This window comes from Typopeltis vanoorti, chromosome 9 (genome assembly GCF_054136105.1).
Source record: "Typopeltis vanoorti isolate ZY-2024b chromosome 9, IOZ_Tvanoo_1.0, whole genome shotgun sequence".
Lineage (NCBI taxonomy): Eukaryota > Metazoa > Arthropoda > Arachnida > Uropygi > Thelyphonidae > Typopeltis > Typopeltis vanoorti.
In genome coordinates, this window is record NC_143557.1 from 51,871,922 (window position 1) to 51,887,615 (window position 15,694).

The 15,694-nt window shown below is 35.9% G+C and overlaps 1 protein-coding gene across 5 annotated transcripts in view; it reads right to left on the reverse strand.

Annotated features, from left to right (window-relative positions):
• tty (tweety) overlaps positions 1–15,694 on the reverse strand; it is a 423,622-nt gene that overhangs the window by 17,509 nt on the left and 390,419 nt on the right. For 4 of the 5 annotated variants that reach the window (XM_090398011.1, XM_090398010.1, XM_090398012.1 and 1 more), the window contains exon 13: positions 11,937–12,092. The exons of the other annotated variant lie outside the window; for it this stretch is intronic. In XM_090398011.1, coding sequence (XP_090254137.1) covers positions 11,937–12,092 — 156 coding nt within the window. The remainder of the gene's footprint in view (positions 1–11,936; positions 12,093–15,694) is intronic. 5 annotated transcript variants of the gene reach the window in all.

Genomic DNA, 15,694 nt, shown 5'->3' on the forward strand with positions numbered 1-15,694 from the left:
TCTGGACGATTTCAATCGAAGGTGAGTTAGCCGGTCTCATACGGAGGTAGCAGGGTTTTTTCTCCCGGAAACTGGGGTTTTTCATTCCGCATACAGACAAATCGGCCCTTCAGAACACACACAATTTACAGACAAAAAATACTAGTTGTGGTGGGCGATAGATGCCATTGATGGAGATGATTCGTAGTAGAAGTTCGATGTAGTGGTTGAGACAGTTGTAGGTATCCTCCCACGATGAGTCTTCAGACTCCTTGGAGGTGTCAGGAATAATAATAATAATAATATGTTGCTTGAGACACATTGGAAAAAACTTGACCATATCAGCTCCTGAAAGCTGAGAATGTCACCTTAAAAGATAAATTTTATAAATAACAATATACTTGATTCTCTTTGTAGCAAACTAATATAAGGATCACAGAAATAGTTTTTTTTTTAAAATAGTGTTGTGTGTATGGGACATTATGGTAGTCTATTATAATAGGCAAGTTGGTTATAATAATATTTGCTATAATGAGAGGTCAGTGTATTATTCTCTCTTACTATTATTATTTTCCTGACCTCCAAGAAGTCATAAGACTCAATGTGTGAGGTCAACACTAGACAATACAGTCTATCATGCCATTCCTTAAATTCATTCACTGTTTTCACATCCTCTCAGACAGTGTATTCCATATTCTTACTTCTACTCTTACTCACTACTTCCTTTTGCAACTTTTAGGGATGACTCCTTGTTCCTTTCTCTCATTCTACCATATGAAAAATCTTCCCACTGTCAACCCAATAATAACCTTTCCACACTTAAATGTCTCAATCATATCCCTCATCTTCAATCCACCTAACTTCACTGGATTGCAGGCCTTCAGTCTATACTTACAACTAAAATTGTACAGTGATTTTTGTTATCCATCTCTACCCCTTATTCAAGGTTATTTCATACCCTTCAGATTCTGGAGAGCATATCTGAGTACAGAAATCCAGATATAGTCTGATCAATGGGACTACCACCCTTTTATCTCTCATCATCAACAATGTCCTCCTTAATATTGCAGCAATTCTCAAGTTATATTGGAAGAAGCAAGACCCCCTTGCTTCTTCCAATACAACTCCACCAAATGAGTATAAAGAATCCCCATCTATGGATCCAAAATTTCAAAATCCATTCATTTTGACCACCTTTCCAGCTTATTCAAATCATCTTGAAGAGAAACATCAGTATTTTTACTAATAAGCCTTCCAAGCTTCACACTATCTTCAAACAACTGAATATCTCCCTGTAGTCAAGTGACAAATCATGTAACCTTCTTACCCCCTGATACTGCTCCCCCCATACACAACTTTGATATCTATCAGAAAGCCAGTTACCAATCCAATCTACTAACCCAATATCCCAAAACCTACATGTTGCAACTTAAAAACCAACTTGTCATGTGGCACCCTATCAAATGCCTTTGCAAAACCAAAAAAAAAAAAAAAAAAATGACAGTGTATTCCTTACTTTCCTCTGCTGCTCTTATACTCTGTTGTGAAAGGCAATTACATTATTAAAACAACAGTACCCCTTAACAAATCCGTGCTGGCCTGCATAAATAATATTACACTCATCTGTCTAATTCTGTATACAAGTTCTTACCAATTTCTTCGAAATCTTAACTACAGAAGAAATACAAACTAGTCTCCAGACTGATACCTCTATTGTCACCTAATGATTATGCAATGGCACTATCTTACCCTTCTTCAGGAACTTATTCTGTTGCAAGAATTTTATTAAACAGCCAGGTTAATGGTATGGTAAGGCATGGTCAGTTGCAAGCGCATTCCCTTAAAATGTGGCAAAATTTAATCTAGTTCCCTGCCTTACTGACATCTAGTATACTCAGTATTCAGAATCCATCCTTTTCATTCAGTTGTAATGCTTTACTCCTCCTTATCCCCTTTGGAATAAAGCCTGCTTTACTAGAATGGGACACTCTAATACAGTATCATTAAATAGCTCTACTATATCTGAGACTATATCTGGGTAGAGAGTACTTATGTGACCAAGGTCACAGGTCACATAAGTACTCTCTACCCAGCAAGGTAATTCATCGACAACCCTTTTTCCATCTACTGGCCATATAGTAAAAAAAAAAAAAAAACACCTCTGGAATTCTTCTTGGATTGATTGCTAGTCTCCTCTTGTACTGAAAATTTTTCAGTAGGCAGACTAATTATACTAGTCTGCCTAGCCCGAGCCTTATATTCCTCATGCAGCTGTTCTCCACCTGTCTCCTTATATGCCTTCTGTAATCTCTTTTTCATTGACAATTCCAGTACAATTTTACTAGTAATCCATTTGATTCCAAGTTGCTTTATCTTCTCTATTCGAGGTATACAATCTGCCATTGCTATCAAGAATTTTTTCTTAAGTACTACTTAAGAATACTATTAAAGGTTGCAAATTAGTACTGTAAGTGGGCTAATAAATTATTCTACATACCATACACAGAATTTTTTCAAGTCACTCCAATAAGCAGGGTAATAGTGACCTTATACTAGATGATGAAATTCATGCTCACCTGAAGTCTTTCACAGGCATCTATGTCCACAGTTTCCAAGGTTTTGAATTTGAATGGGTTAGTAATGACCTTATCCAAGGGAAAACTGTGGGGCCCAGAGGGATGGTTGAAATGCATGTACATAAATGCCAAAAATATCAGAAATAAAAAGAGGAGTTTTTGCCATTGGTCAGCTCAACAATTACCATTAAGACCTTGTTGACAGAGAATGATATCAGGACAGAATGTAAGGGATATTGTATGTTTATGTGCCTGTTGGTCACCTTTCTCCTTAAATTCACTCCACAATTGTTTCTTCTTTTTTGCAGCTCCAGCTAAATGATGATATTCACCAATTTAATTCCCACTTGATTTACTCTCCTGATTCTAGGTATGCAGTCTGATATTACTTCCCTCAAACACTCTTTTACCACTTCACATGCCATAGCACTGATCCAAGCAATCTCCTAATATTGGTAAATGTGGAATTACCAGTCCTGTAATTCCACAAATACTCCATCTTAACTGAAAATTCCATATATTTAGCTACCTCCAGTGGTGAGCTATAAAGGGCTCGCACGAGCCCTTTGTTAATTTTTTCTCAAATTTGAGAGCCCCTTGTTCTTCTTGTTTACTTTTTTATTTTTTCAAAAAAAAAAAAAAAATTTTGAAACATATTAAGCAACAAACTCATACAGTAACCTAACAAAAATTAGTCTCTTCGGCAGTGTATACATTATTTGGAATTATTGTTTCAACTCCTCTATAACGAATGCACCCAAGTTTGAAAATAAAATAAGCGCATGCTCTATCTTTACCCTTCTCCCTTCTGGACCAATCGTATGATAAAACCAGTAGTCAATCAAATGTTTTATAAAAGATTATAAAAGATTTCATTCTTATTATATTTTGATAGTTAAAAAATGTTTTTCTTATGTAAGATAAATTAACACAGTTGATTGTGTGCAAATGTTTCATGTTTAGATCATGAAATATTTGTTTAAAAATGATAGCCTTTAGAGGTTGATTGTCCTCTCATACTTTTTGATTGGAATTTGTACACAAGTTGTATTAATAAAAGTTTTTGTGTGAAATACGGCTTCTTCTTCTTCTTTTTTTTTTTTTTTTGCTCAACGATGCGAGCCCTTTGTTAAAAGTTCCATAGCTCACCACTGGCTACATCCCAGGGCCAAGTTTGCTGTTTCATCCTGGAAACAGCAAACTGACTAGAAAAACACACCCACACTCACAATTTAGAGACACAACCAACAATACAAGCAGAATTAACTGCCCTGTCATAAGTAGTCAATTTAATTATATATTTATAGTATTCTGCACTCCCTTTTAGAATACACATCAGAAAGCAATGATATAATACTCATTTTTATTTTGTTTAATATCAGGAGATCACTTGTAATTTCAAAAATTCCTTCAAATTAAATATGCTTGTATCTTTGACAAATCTGAAGACATTATGGTCAAACTAATGTAATATATGAAACATTTCTGGTTTCTGCATGTTCTCTCCATGTAAATTAATGCATATTTTTATGTTGAAATGTGTGATGGTTGGCAATCTAGTCAATATCCTAGCAGAAAGTGTAGTAGGCACTTTCCATTATTATCAGTTTTGCTCTTCTCTCCAATTTCATTTCCTATCCTAGTCTGCTGTCTAGGTCTCCAAACAGTAGAGCTGGAAATATATATATAAATTCTTTATATATATTTCTTTTATATACTCTGCATGCATGCACATTTGTCGGCTACCTTTTCTAATCCCCTCCCCACAACTGCCACAATCTTCTATGGGACTACAGACATGGAGATGGTCCAATTTCCCATTTTGAAGGTTGCCTGAATCACCTAACCTGAAATTAACTCCCATTATGTAAATGGAAATTAATATATATATATATATAGTGCTATTCATTTTTTCCTATGATCATCTGTGCCTGAAATATACCTTGTAATTATTATTTAGGAAGACTTGCATAATTTTGGTTTTTTAAAAACTCAGTAACAAATATCATGTCGATGCAGTATTTCATAATTCTGCTAGCTCCACCTCTTTTCTTTGATATTCTTTATGTTGATAGTAGGTTGGGGAAATGGTTGTCCAGTTGATTTTTTACTGTTTTTCCTGGTTCTCTGAAAAGAACAACAGTGGTCTTGCATTAAGGTGAATATCTATTAATAGAATTCTCCATGAGAAGGTAACAACTGGAAACTAGGTCAAAGCTTCAATGTATCCATATTTATTTTAAGTCATGTGGGAGTGCCTTGTAAGTTATGTATAAGTAGCCTTCACCTTAAGTGATCCCAAATATCATGTTCCCATGTATAAAGTCTACAACAGAAATAGTAAAGTGAAAAAAGTTCCTTAATGCTTTATTCCTTCAGCAAAATACATCCAGAGAGTTATAATTTTCGTTACTAAAAATTCTCTAAAGAATAAATTAGCAAATCTGAAATAACCTTTCATCAGCAATAGTTACATGAGAGGTTGACCAGGTTTTGCCACCAATAACAAAGCAACCAAAAACACATACTATTCATATGCAGTATTATTTCATATGAATTGTAACTAGCATACAGCTTCTAAGCATCTTTCAAATTCTCATAAAATTTCTAATATTTAATCTAGTCTGCTCAGCAAAAAAAACTAGCATCCTTTGCATATTTTTTGGCATACACAGCATGCATGTTTGCAACTGATTTCTTTATTCTGGTTATGTAAGACCAAATAAACATAAATACTATATTTAGTTTTTGTAGCAAACATCTGGATTAGTATAACATTCTATATCAGGTGACCTTCAAATTGACATCACTTTCTGCCATATTTCTTACCCTGAACATTAATTTTACTTGATGCGTGGTAATACCAAGAAATCATGGAATGTAGCAGAGAAAGCAAAGGAACAGAAGATATCAAACTACTAATGGCTGTGACTTTGGGCCAGAGGTAGCACATATGTCAAATATATATAAAATTACTATTAGCACTAAATAAACACACACAAGTTTAAACTTGTTTCAAGAGATTTATGAATATAGCATAATAAAAATATCTTTAAAAAATCATATTTTTCCATGCTTAATTTCCATAAAGTGATTGGTTTCTCAATTTGAGAAATGTGATCACAAATTAAGAGAACTGCTTTATGTAATTGATAATGACTCAATAATAAGTATGGCTTTCAGAGTGGATTAATAAGAACAAATAATATGGCTGTGGAAACATATTGAGGAACAACACAGATGGTCCAAAGTGTACTGTATGTACATTGCTATTAACTATAATAAAAGTTTATTTCTTCTCCCATGATGATGTATTTACTACACAACAACCAACCTTGTTTTATTCTCAGCATCATAACATAAAGCTAAATAAATCTGTGATGAAATCAACCAGAATAAGTCTTAGTGTTTCATTACATTGAATATTAAAATCACACACTGCACACAACAAATTTTAAATTATTGGAGCATATGTGATCAGTGTATTTGGGATTATAGTGATGAGTCAAGGAGGTGAATGGGAAAGTCACTACATGTAACCTAAGTTAATTTCTACCCCCTTCCTCCCAATGGCATGGTTTAGTTCCAATCTGATGTTTGGGCATAATTTATTTGTTTTGCATATCTTTCCTTCAATAATGTTATTGTTTCTTGTGATGATACCATAGACAGTTTCTCAAGGATCAGTTATATACCTGATAAAATACAAAAAACATATCACAAAATTTATTTTCTGTTTCATGTGTTCCTTAATCAAAAAATAAGATCTTCTGACATGTAAATTAAGGCATGCTGAATTAAATTATATCATTTTAGAAGGTAATGCAATTTTCCTACTAGAAATTTGATATGATAAAAATAAATTAAGAAGAAGGGCTATGATGACAAATAATTCGATGTGTAGGCTGTATAGATGGAATGAATGCGAGTTTTTGGATTTGGATGTATGGAGTGAGTTTGAGGGAAGATTGGATTTGTATAAGAGGGACAGCCTGCATCTGAATGCATTTGGGATCAGGAGTCTTGAAAAACTAATAACTGGTGTGAGACCTAAGACAGAGAGTCAGGGAAACTAAATTATAAAGAGAGGAATGGTGAGAATGTGAGTGTAAGACTGACAATGTTATATAACTGTGTTAATGACAAGAATAAATAGCTTCAAATACAAAATATAAAATAGCTTTAAACTTCACTTGTGAATTAACAGCCATACAAACAGCTCTTAAATCCAGTAATAAACATTACAAAAGGAATAACCATCTACAGTGACTCAAAATCTGCACTTGAGGCATTAAGGAATGGAAAAACAAATCTCACACAGGAAATTCATGAACTGCTAACCACCTTAAATTTAAAAAATAAGAACTGCACACTGCAATGGATACCAGCCCATGTAAATATTGAAGGCAATGAAAGAGCAGACAGACTAGCCAAAGACGCAAGATACCTTAGAAATTACATCCACTATCACTAACTGATGCTAATGCTGTTGCCAAAATAAGATTGGTAAAATAAACTATCAAGAAGAAGAATGAAATCAGTGAAATTAATGAAAAGAGAGAAATAACCACAGTCATCACCAGGCTAAGGATGAAACATTTTAAGGCATGAAATTTCAGCCAGACGGTAGTAGGAGCTATGAAACATGCAAAAACTGTTCAGGAGTTGTACTAACACCTGTTAGTACTCACATATTTATTCTTGTCCAGCAATGGCTGCTGCTCTACAGAAAATTGACAATAACCCTAGAGAAAAGCTCTACTCCACCAATGTTCAACAGATTGCTAAAGCAGTTCTACAGATCCACAGTCATATCTAGAAGCTCTTCAATGGACTCGACAACAATAACAATGATAGGAATGGGATTTATCATGGAAATGTTGATGAGGAGAGAAAGATTTCGACTTTGTGTTCATATGGTAAAGATCCATCAAACATATGCAAAGATATACATGTATAAAGCACTAGAGAAGAATACAGAACTGCAAGTTGGTGTCATGCAGACTGCAGACAAGAGTATATGTATACAAAAGAACATGCAGGTAGATTATTATGTCTATACACGAATGCTAGGAGTATCAGAAACAAAGTGATAGAATTTGTTGCCTTAGTCAATATGTTGGGATCTCAGATTGTAGGCATTAGTGAGACCTGGCTATCAGAATCAGACATACAAATTAGTATTGAGTGTAAAGGGTACAGTATTTTTAGGGAGGATAGGAGAGGAGGGAGTATGCTGCTAATGATATCAGATGACTTGAATCCAGTTAGAGTTGAGACCTATGATTGTAGTACTACTACTAACAGTGTTTCATGTGGCAGTGAGTTTGAAGCCATCTGGTGTGAGGTGGAATCTAACAAGATCAATTACATAGTGGGGTATTGTTACAGACCTGATGAATCAGTTGGTAGTGATGAAGAAATGCATCACTAAATAGAAAAGGTGAGCGCAAAAAGAGTAATCATAATGGGAGGCTTTAATCATCCAAATATTGATTGGGTAGCAGTAGAATCTCATGAGAAGAATGAAAATGAATTTATTGAGCTGTTGCAGGACAACTTCCTTAAGCAGCATGTGACAGAAGGAACTCGAGGTCAAATAGTGTCAGAGGGCATTTCAGTTAAACACGTAACAATTCTGCTTCCGACTGGTGATAGTGATAATTTAGTACTCACTTAAAAAGTGACTAAGTTTATGACTGTTCCATTCAGGAAAGGTTACATGCTGAACTCCAAAGCAGGAAATTAGGACCGACTGAGGAGTATAATGAGTTCGGTGGAATGGGATTGGTTGCTGGATGGGAATAATATCGACAGTGCATGGGAAGCATTTAAACAATACTTAAATGATACGATATCAGAATATGTCCTGAGAGTTCGAAGAATAGAGTAGGAGTCAAATGGATGTGTAATTTTATTAAACAAGAGATTCATATGAAAAGGATGATGTGGAAGGAATACCATGTGCATAAGGATGATGTCCATTATGAAAATTATAAGCAGCAGGCTAGAATAGTCACAACTGTTGTACAGAAAGCAAAATCTGAGTATGAAAAGAAACTGGCTCTGCATGCTACAGACAACCCACTAGAATTCTATTGATACGCTGCAAGTAAAAGAAAGAATGAATATGAAAGAATAACTCTTCTAAATCCTGATGTCGTGAGGGTAACAGATGCAGAAGAGGTTGTTCAGCTAATGAGTGCCCATTTTCTTAAAAGCTATCAACCTGATGTATGCAACATTGAGCTCATTGCTACCTCTTCACTGGATGAAGAAACTCAGGTGTATGAGGAGAAGCGGGGGGGGGGTATTTGAGCTGTTGCATAAACTGAATAAGAATTCAGCAATAGGGAGTGATGGGATTCAGCATGTGTGCTAAAAGAGTGTTCAGCTGAACTGACTATTCATGTGGCCAAGCTGTTTAATATGAGTCTCAAAACAGGGAAGATTCTGTAGAAATGGAAAGAACGCATGGTAATTCCATTATACAAGGATGTTGCAAAGCCTGATGTATCCAACTATTGACCAATTAGTATCGCAAGAGTGATGGTGAAGATTTTGGAAAATTTGTTTAGGGCTCACATTCAGAAATGGGTTGACAGTGAATTTGCAGTGAGCAACATGGGTTTAGGGAAGGTCATGTTTTAACATTCTATAACAATGTTACCATTGAATTAAACAAGGGGAATGGATACACCATGATACTTTTTGATTTTGCTAAGGCTTTTGAAAGAATACAGCATAGTCGACTGTTGCATAAATTGGAGAATATGGGTTTGGATTATAGAATATTAGCCTGGATAAGAGGATGGCTGACTAACAGATATCAAAAAGTAGTGTATAGAGGATGTGAGTCTGCAAGATTAACACGTTCGCTGCCATGCTCCTCAAACAAACTTGAGCATAATTTGTTACCGCACGCCAAGCACTTTCACTTCTACAAGGTCAGTACGAGTTATCTCATAGCTGGTTTATCAGACTGAATTTTATTTCATACACCAAATACAAGTAATCTCGTATCACCCTTCCTCCACACACACCTATGTCTTACATGTGCTGACAACTGTGTAACTTGAGTTCAGAGTCAGTGACATTCGGTGCAGTAAGGTTTATTGAGTATAGTCTTACAATTATTTAAAATTATCTAAATAAAAACCTTCAATTACGCCATCCATGGTCAGTAAAAGAAAGCTTACTGATGAAACATTAGAAGCTTATGCTAATATGAGCGATGATGAATGGAATGAAAACATATTTGGTTCCGATTCTGAAGATTATTATAATCCTACAGACAACTCTAGTAATGACTCAGATTATGATATATCATATATAAATATATGTATATGTTGGAAAAACTTCAAAAAATTGTTTTATTTGCATAAATAAATACACAGTTTATGCAACAATACTTCTTATAACATATTATACTTTTTCTGAAAATTATTTTCCTTCTACCAAGTCCCCAGACGTGCTCCACTTTATTTACAAGCCAAAGGTCCAAATTAACATGCTTATACTACAGGTTAACTCGTGCTTGGCAGGAGGTCGGTAATCGACATACGTGTATATTCGTAGTTGGCTTGTGAGGCTCATATACCAACTACTAGTATACTCGTAGTTGGCAGCAAAAATGTTAAAAGTAATCAGTAGTGTACCACAAGGATCAGTGCTTGGTCCACTGTTATTCACTCTATACATTAACCTCTCTACCAGCAATGGGTGGATGAAATAATGAGACCAAATTGCACTTCTTATCCATGTTATTCAATAGGTGTTACAGAATCGTATCCAGATTTTTCTGGACGTCTATAGACGTCATGGCTGGTTGGGGTGTTAATGATATTGGGAAGGATTTGACAAGTGACATACAGCTATTTGCTGATGATGCAATGATAGATAGGATAATCAGGAATGCTGCTCGTATGCAGTACTTGCAGAATGATTTGAATAGGCTGGAATTGTGAGCATGGGAAAATGGATGTCAGTAAATGCAAAGTCATTTGATCAGACTAGGGATCTTGGAGTGTTAGTAGATAGGAAGTTGAAGTTCATGGGCCATGTAGCAAAGATTGCAAATACAATCTTTGCTACATGGCCCGCTACAATCTCAAAAGATAATTGCAATGCTGAAATGAACGTTCACATGTAAAGATAAGGATGTCATTTTGCCTCTTTACAAGGCCAGGATAAGACCTCACTTGGACTATTGTGTGCAGATCTAGTCTGCTGGTTTCTGTTGTGATTCTGATATAGTGGGGGGGGGGAGAGAGTTTGCAAAGGAGAGTGCTAAAAATGATATCAGAATTATGGAATACTGATTATGAAGACAGATTGAGAATTTGCAGACACTAGCAAACATGAAAAAGAGGGAGTGATATGATTGAGACTTATAAACCTCTGAAACGGTCATACAGGATTTCAGTTGATGGAATTTTTCAATTTATGGAGGTGGGGAAAGGCCAAGAGGGCATCCTTGGAAGCTGAGAATTAATGCCGCTAAGAAGGGGATGTGGACTAGATTTTTCTCTCATAGGATGATGCGTGATTGGAATGGATTGCTATTGCATGTTGTGAGGGCAAGCAGTGTGAATGAATTCAAGAATAACTATGATAGCTGGTGTGTGTAGTATGTGGCTTCCCTCGATGAGTCCCTGACTCCTGGTGTCAGGGACTCTTAATAATAATAATAATAAAATTTCTAGTATTTTATTACACAGATGCATTAGCATTTCAAAATGTACATCCTATCTGAAAATGGAAGGGGGGAGGGCAGGTTATGAGCAGTATCTTTCTCATCAGCCATACTTAACAGACAAGGGATGGATAGATGAGGTATAATAAGCATAATAGTAATCATATCCAATAAATAACTACTCTAGCCTCTATAAAACCACATTTCTAGTGCAAAAATATGAATCATTAATGCTAAATATGTCATGACTTTCAAACCATCTAAATATCAACTTATTCAAGAAATAAATGTTAGAACATCTTCCAATTAAATATTTAAAATTGTTGATTTTTTTTTTTTTTAAGTTTCAAACTTTGCATATGCTGTATCAAAATTTTCCACTTTGTAATAATGAGTTTATAATTACAGTTTCTCCACCTTTCCTCCAAGAGTCATCATATCTAATCTGATTACTATGTTTACCTACAAAATCAAAAAGTAAGTTCTTTAATACTGCCTAACTGGCCATGTATAGATCAAAAGCAATGTTTTCCCTTGTATTCTTCATGACAGAAAAAAAAAAAAAAGGAAGGATGTAATGAAAATTAGTTTTTAAATATAACACATAACAATGATTTGTTTTTTAAAAAAAAAAAAATCAATGGATCATTTAGCTGAAAGTTAAAGATGAAATGTGTTATGCTTACAACGAAGCTGTAAAGTGTGGAGTCTGAGGAGGGGTATGACTATAACGAGGTCGTGCTCCCATATTAGTGTAGTTATCGCGAGCTCTTCTAGTATTAGCACCTGCACTTGATGGAGGCAGGAAAGGATCTTCTTCATCTACATGTTCTACTGGGTGCCTGGGCCAAAAGAGAGAAATAAAAAGGCATATTTTTGTGCATCATTAAACAAAAATAATTTCTATAAGTTTCATATTAATAGTTAAGACATTTTAGATTATTAATCAGCATGAAATGGAAAATCCATTATCATCATCTCTCTCTCTCTCTCCAGATAAGGCTTTGAAAGTGGAACAAAACATTCCTATTTTTCTGCATTTGAAAAATTACACTGATCCCATGCAGAACACTCTACTAATTGCTATAGAATGGAGCATTTAGAATTAACTGTATTACCAGAAAAGCAGAGCAGTGCTAATAATAAGAGCAACAGCAAAAAGCAGCAGGGAGTGTTCTAATTACTACTTGTGATAGTAATGCCAGCAGTAGTACAAAGATACATAGCAGGTGAAGGCATATAAATCACACGATGCAGATGCTAGACTAACCAAAGACATTAAGTATTAAAGTATTTGTGATGCCATATGCAAGAAATATGTATATGACACAGTTAATTCTTAATATTGCATCTGCATATTATATAGTATATATTTAATCCATCAAGATGCTGATGCCATTACATCTGAATTCAATCAACAGTAATTAACTGAATTCAACCATGGAGTAGGTACTTGCAGCATATTATAGAAACTACTCTCAGAGCAAAATCAACCTTGCTAGCCATCCCCTAATTCAATTGTAAGCAGTGTTGTGTACTAGTAAAGAGCACATTTAACTAGCAAATAAGTGACAATCTCATGAAGCCTACTTTACATTCAACCTTTTCCCACCCCACCAGTTGTTTGACTGTAATGTTGGTTTGTTAAAGGAGTGAGATAAACTCAAAGAAGCTTCAATGACTGGTTCACAGGTTTAACAGTTATTAAGGAAAAATGTGCATGCATGCATAGAGATGTGATAAGCCTGTTAAGGAAAGTAAGCTGTGGGGAGGGGGACAATAAAGCAAAACAATTTCATCTTCATGATAAAATAACTGTATAAGAAGTGTCACTCAAAATATTAGAAAAGTCATATTAGAAATAGTAGTAGTTGTGGTACAATAGTGAGACTACCAAAATGACTGTGGAAGAATGATATTGTGGGATAAAAATGGGAATAGAGTGACTGATGCAGAGGACATAGTGGAATTGTTCAATGAACACTTTATTGGAGTATTTCATCCTAGAGGAGTCAGTTTTAATGCTAGAGGGATAGGACTGGTTCGAGGTCTGGAGGTACAGGAGGAGAGTGTGTTTCAGATACTGAGTACTCTGGATGTCAGTAAAGCTGTGGGACTGGATGGTATTTCACCACAGGTTTTGAGAGAATGTGCTAGGGAATTGACAGTGCCTTTAACGTGGCTTTTCAATGAAAGTCTGGCTTTGGCAAAGGTGCCCAGGGAATGGAAGGAAGGTAAGATAGTGCCATTGCATAAGGGTGGTAACAGACTGGAAATGTCTAATTATAGGCCAGTCTGTGTGTCATCAGTAGTTGTTAAGATCTTGGAGAAAGTAGTGAGGGACCGTATACAGCATTGGGCAGATAAGGGTAATGTTATCTGTGAGAATCAACATGGATTTGTGAAAGGACGCTCTTGTTTTAGCAATATGCTAGCCTTTTATAATAAAGTTACAAGAACATTAGATGAGGGAAAGGCATATACTGCAATTTTCTTAGACTTAGCAAAGGCATTTGACAGGGTGCCACATGATAAGCTGATATTTAAGTTGCAGCACATGGGTCTGGATGTCAGATTGGTCAACTGGATTCAGGATTGGCTGTCTGATAGGTATCAGAGAGTTGTGTATGGTGGAGCAGTTTCCAGGAGGCAGAGAGTTACAAGTGGGGTCCCACAGGGCTCAGTACTAGGACCTATATTGTTTAACCTTTATATCAATGACATAGCCAGTGGATTGCAAGGGGATATTCAGTTGTTTGTGGATGATGCGAAGCTGGGAAGGATTATTAGTAATAGTGCAGATGTGGTAGCCCTGCAAGAGGATTTAAATAAGCTAGATAGATGGCCAAATGAATGGGGGTATCAGTTTAATGCAGCAAAATGTAAGGTCTTGAGGTTTGGGAAACATCGATGGGATGCTGCATGCTCTATGGGAGGAGTTATACTGGAGGAAGTAGGGGAGACAAGAGATCTGGGGTTGATGATTGATAGAAACCTGAAGTTTAGGGGACATATTGCAAAGGTGGTGAAGGTAACACAGAGGATTGCTGCTATTATGAGAAGGACACTGACCTGCAGAGATAAGAGGGTTATCATTCCGTTGTATAAGTCTCTGATCAGACCACACTTGGACTATTGTTCTCAGATTTGGTCCCCAGGATTTGAAGGGGATAAATTAACTGTGGAAAGGATACAAAGACGGATGACAAAGATGGTTTCAGGACTGTACAAGGATAGTTATGAGGATCGGCTGAGAGAATGTGGACTGCAGAGTTTGGTGGATAGAAGAAGGAGAGGTGATATGATTGAGACTTTTAAACTGTTGAGAGGTGGTTACAGGGTTGACACTGGGGAGTTCTTTCGCTTGGTTGAACAGCAGGAAGGAGTGATGACAAGAGGCCATCCCTGGAAGTTACGAAAGGAAACTGTGAGCAAGAGGGTAAGGAGTGGTTTCTTTGTGTGGAGGGTGGTTGAGCCGTGGAATGCATTGCCTGATGGAGTGGTGGGAGCGAGAACGGTCAGTGAGTTTAAAGAGTGGTATGATAGACTTTGTGTTTCTCGGGGGGGGGGGGGGGGGACCTCCCCTCGATGAGTCTTGACAGACTTTATGTCTTAGGAAGGACCTCCCTCGATGAGTCTTTTGACTCCTTGGAGGCCTGAATAATAATAATAATAATAATAATAAAAAAAGCATTTAAAAAGTGGATCAAATAACTTAACAATACTTGATGTAATAAACCTATTATTAAATCAGAAACAGAGCTTTCATCTCACTGCTGAAACTCACTCTGCATTAATTATTAATTTAAATTTATAATATACATAAGGAAAATCGAAACTTACCTGTAGTCTGTATCATGTTTTTCATATAGCTATATTTTCTAAGTAGAGATCAAATATAAACTCACTGTCACTCCCAAGCTTGTGTCCTTTAGTACTATAAACCATTTCTGTGGTTTAATACTTAGCTAATACCATTGGATGCAACTTTTGCCAGGCCATGTTTCCACTTCTCTTATGTTGAGATGTTACCAATGCAACATCATCTAAGATAAAAGTGATCTCTTAGTATCATTTTTCTCCAATTCCTGTACTAATGATCAAGTTGACACCATACAAAAAAGAAACAATATACTCCATGTCACTTTTGAACTTTTGCAAGAAAGATAAATATCAGGATGTCATCTGGTCCTAATGAAGTCCTTCCCCCTCTGGGATATGTATTTTCTGCTCAAAATCTGATCTTCAACTCTCCTATTTATCGCATACTTCAGAAATTAGACCATATTTGGCCAGTTACTAACAAATGCTACCAAGAATTATCATTCCCAATGCTCACTTTGATACTCCCAAAAATAATGGAGAAGACCATTACAACAGTGACCTTTTCAACACCTAGCAGTTCATCCAGTTTAATTTTTCAGGAAATGACAACATATACAAG